This window comes from Cebus imitator, unplaced genomic scaffold (genome assembly GCF_001604975.1).
Source record: "Cebus imitator isolate Cc_AM_T3 unplaced genomic scaffold, Cebus_imitator-1.0 Scaffold82, whole genome shotgun sequence".
In the NCBI taxonomy this organism is placed as follows: Eukaryota; Metazoa; Chordata; class Mammalia; order Primates; family Cebidae; genus Cebus; species Cebus imitator.
Genome location: NW_016107397.1, coordinates 7,433,514 through 7,437,908, shown reverse-complemented (window position 1 = coordinate 7,437,908; position 4,395 = coordinate 7,433,514). Strand labels below are relative to the sequence as shown.

General features: G+C 55.3%; 1 protein-coding gene across 4 annotated transcripts in view; it reads right to left on the bottom strand.

The window, feature by feature from the left end:
• Nucleotides 1–3,190: 3,190 nt before the first annotated feature.
• RNF216 (ring finger protein 216) overlaps nucleotides 3,191–4,395 on the bottom strand; it is a 166,622-nt gene continuing 165,417 nt past the window's right edge. For all 4 annotated transcript variants that reach the window (XR_005201115.1, XM_017533820.2, XM_017533822.2 and 1 more), the window contains one exon: nucleotides 3,191–3,992. Coding sequence is in view for 3 of the 4 variants with exons in the window: in XM_017533820.2 (XP_017389309.1) it covers nucleotides 3,673–3,992 (320 nt within the window). In the remaining variant the exon portion in view is untranslated. The remainder of the gene's footprint in view (nucleotides 3,993–4,395) is intronic.

The window sequence follows — 4,395 nt, the reverse complement described above, 5'->3', positions numbered from 1 at the left end:
GGAGGTCTCAGCTTCCCCTGTGCCCAGGGACCCCTTCAGATCTAGGGTTCAGATTCCCACCTGGCCTGGTACATGGCAGGAAGGACTCCGGAGGGGAAGACGCTGTGCAACCAGTGAGGGTAGTAGGGCCCTGGCACTGCAGCCTCCCATTATGCAGGGCAGGGACTCAAATACCACGGCCTCTCAGCTTAGGCACTTCCTGTCCCTGGAACCTTGTCCACTCCTCAGCTGGGCGAGGCTTCTGGTTTATCTGACCTTTAGGTGGACAGAGACTGGGGAAGGGGCCTGCAAGAGAAATTGACCACACCTTTTTTGGAGGGGATTCTGTGCCAAAAACAAACAAACAGACCCTTTGTGTCCAATCTGGGCCTTAGTAGCTGCCCTAGTGTGATCTGCCTAGCAGATCACCTGATCTTCCTCCCTGGCAGGGTAGGGGTAGGGGCTCTTACTACACACAGGTGTGCCTTCCGGGCCTGCTCCTGCGGAGACACAGTTGGGGAGGTGCGGATGCTGGTTTAGATTGAATCACTTGGACTAATCTGCCAGCTGTCCTTGTAACTTGCCGGACAGCGGTGGGGAGAGATGAAGCCAGATGGAGCAGAACGCACAAACATTTATTTACATAAGTCCCAGTTACATATGATACAGGCTTTTTACACACAGTAGTATAAACGAATTATTTTATCTATTTTTACTACCAGAAGGTAAAGAAAAAGGTTTAACTACTTAATCATTTTTCTATTTTTATACAAAGTGACGGATCATGCACATTTTTTTCAGTTTTTAAATATTTTGCTAAGTGCAAATACTAGATTCCTCTCTCCAGTTTTAAGGCAAGTAAGGGGGGGGCTGTGGCTGGGGAGCCTCACGCCCTGGGGCAAGCCCTGCAGGGCAGAGAGGAGGTGCCCCAGCTGCCTCAGGGTTGCCTGTGGTCTGACTTCTGGGCACTGGAATGGACCCTGCTGGCTGATCAGAAGACCCCCAGTGCTTCTCTCCCCAGCCCTGTCACTGGTGCAGGCAGGAGCCTGAGGTCCAAGGTGGGTGTTCATGGCAGCCCTGTGACCCCCTGTGCCTGGGCTGGGGAGGATCCTCAAGAATCAGGGGCCCTCCAAGGAAAAAGGCAGCAACTCCTTCAATACCAGCCCAGTGTGACCATAAACAGCTGGAATTCCTCTAAAAAGAGATGCCCTGGGGTTTGGCCTTAGGAGAAACATCACTCTGGGCTCCCTGTTCCCTGCCAGGGTTGGGGCCAGCACCTGTCTGGGACTGTTCCTGCAGCTGCTGCCTGCTCCCTTTGTCCTGCCTGGGCCCCTACTGGGGCCACATGCCTGGGGTGCAGGGCAGAAGGAGCTGAAGCTCCTGGGGCCTGAGGTCACTAACACTTCAGCTGGGATGTCTGCAGCCTCCCTCTGCTCCCAGAGACCCTCCCAGGGGAAGCACAGGGAGCACGTTTAAGGTACTGAAGACAATCCTGCTGCTGCTTCGTGGAGCCCGCCTTTCCAAGGCACTATCACTCAGGCTAGTAGCAAAGTTTAGGTAGCCCAACAGGTAGGGGAGCCGGCAAGGACCTAGCATTAGGTTGCCCCCAGGCCTGGCCTCCCAGCGCACCCTTACCCCATGCCCAGGTCATCAGCTGTCTTCAAAGCCTCCATCCTGGGAAAAGGCAGAAAGAATGAGTATCTTAGACCTTCTTTGAAACAGAGTTTCACTCTTGTTGCCCAGGTTGGAGTGCAATGGCGAGATCTCAGCTCACTGCAACCTCCACCTTCTAGGTTCAAGCGATTCTCCTGCCCCAGCCTCCTGAGTAGCTGGGATTATAGGCCATGTGCTACCACGCCTGGCTAATTTTGTATTTTTAGTAGAGACAGGGTTTCACCATATTGGGTGAGGCTGATCTTAAACTCCCTACCTCAGGTGATCCGCCCTTCTCGGCCTCCCAAAGTGCTGGGATTACAGGTGTGAGTCACCATGCCTGGCCCATCTTAGATCTTTTTAAATATGCTTTAGTACTTGAAATACATCTGAGAAGCCACTGACAGTGAATGATGGTGCCCTCCAGCCCCGGGGACCTTGGGTGGGGCAGCCCTGCTGCAGGATGGAGGGCTGCCCCAGAGGCTGAAGCAGCCCCACCCTAATGGCTGTCGGGGTCAGCCCTGTCTGAGGTCTGTGAACTCCAAACCTCTCGGAACCCCATGGCAACACAAGGACATGGCAGGCCAAGAAGAGAAGGAGAAAGTGACACCTGTGGCCAGGACGGCTTCAGGCCTCTCATCTGCCAATGGGCCAGAGTGATGACTCAGGCACATCTGGAAACCCAGGGATGGACAGGAGGCAAGGAGAATGAGTAGGTACATGGCAGGGCTGAGCTGATGCTCAGCTGACTCCATGAGAAGGGAAGTGGCCCTCATATGGGGGGTACTGGACAGCACCATCTACCTGCCTTCACCAAACACTTGAGAACACACAGGGGCTCATGCCAGGCAGGGGTGGCACCCAGGGTCACCTGTCCTCCTAAGGAGGCCCACTCCTCCCCCAGAAAACCATAGGGGAAAAGCTACTCATCACCCAGGGTGGCAGAAATGTCTTCCCCAGCAGTTGGGCTGCCTGGCAGGGCCACCAGGTCTGTGTCCCAGCTACCTCAAGAGGATCTTTCGATGGGCCAGCTTCAGAACCATACAGCATGCTGCAATGGTCTAGCCTGGGTAAGGATTTATCAGCCTGACTTTCCAGAGACTGAGGAAGAGAAACGTAGATGGCAACAGAACAAAACCCATGGCACAAGATGGCTCTGCTGCTGCCTGATCTAAGTAGGCTGTAAGAAGGGAGAGGAGAGGTGCCCTCAATGCTCTCTATAGTGGCACATGGGTTCTGGATGGGGGGAAGCATCTTGGCCCTTACAGCTGTGGCCGTGCCTCTGCAGGCCATGATGCCAGCCCCCACCCTGAGCAATGCTTCCCAGGCCTGTGGGCACAGCTCCCTCTGCCCAACCTGGAGCCCCTGTGAGGACCTCCAGGGAAAAGGCTCCCTGGAGCTGCCTTGCTCCCCAGGGGCTGGCTCCAAGGAAAGGCCCAGGTGTGAGCAGCAGGGGCACTGCGGCCTGCCCGGGCCTATACCATGGATAAGGGGATAAGGCAGAAGGGTCACCCCTGGTGGCCTGGGGGGAGAGGAGGGGCAGTTCACGTTGCAATTCTCTCTGAACTCCACCATTTTCATCTTTATTATGGATCTGTCTGTGCTATATAAGGAAGGCTCATGTGGTTTTAATTCTGAGAGGTTTTTTTCCCTGGTGTTTGCTAGGGGAAAAAGTGAATGGAGGCAAAATATTTCCTCTTGGTTTCTTTCTGCAGGGACTGGAGTGACACAGCAGCCAGGGCCACCATGCTACCTGCCAGGATGGCAGAACTCTTCAAAGAAGGGCTTTGAGGCCCTTTTGACTCTGCCGAGTGGGAGCCAAACCAATCCCATGCAGGCCCCCCAGAGGGCCAGCAGCTGTGGCCACTGTTTCAGGAGCAATGGCCCTTCTAGGAAAGAGGTGGGAAGAAAACCAGCCTACCCTTCAACCTGACTTAGGAAGCAATGGCACAGCCACCAGCCTTGGGGGAGGGGAGTGTTCTCCATCCCACACCCCCACCCCAAATGGGCTCTGTCCTGCTCAGTGGGGGTTCCGGGCCATTAGAAGCGATGCCGTGGCTGGGGGCCAAAGTGCATGGGCAGGTTGTGCTCCAGGGGCATGTGGACAGGACCAAAGTCATAGTTGACCCGCACATTGGGCAGCGGGGGCACATACGGGGCTGGGATGGGTCCCATGTTGAGTGGGAAGTTGTTGAACACGGGCCGCACGGGCGGCAGGGGGAAGGGTGGGTGCACAAAGGCATAGGGTGGCATCTGTGGCTGCGGCAGGTTCTGTGGGACAGGCCTTGGGAGGGCCTCCACCCTCTGTACCTTCTCCATGGGCTTCTCCAGTGGGGGTCCGATGCGTTTGAAGGTGTTCTCTGAAAGGGAGGTGGGGTTTAGTGGAGAAAACAGATTAAACATACCTTGCTGAATCTGAATCTAGCTTGGGACTAGGCTAGCGACCTCTGGACACAGGAGGGGCTCCACAGGCTGATTAAAGCACAAAACGTGGACACCCCCCCAACACCACTATTAGAAATCAAGGACAAATCTGAATTTTCCCTCCGTGTCTTGCTCTACAGTGGCACCGTGGAAGGTGGCATGTCCACCCACCCAGCCCAGCCCAGTAAGGCATCCTTCAAGAGCCAGGGCCTTGAGGGGCTACCTCCGTTACTCAGTTACATTCTTTTTTTTTGTTTGTTTCTGAGACAAGAGTCTCACTCTGTCGCCCAGGATGGAGTGCAGTGGTGTGATCTTGGCTCACTGCAACCTCCCCCTCCC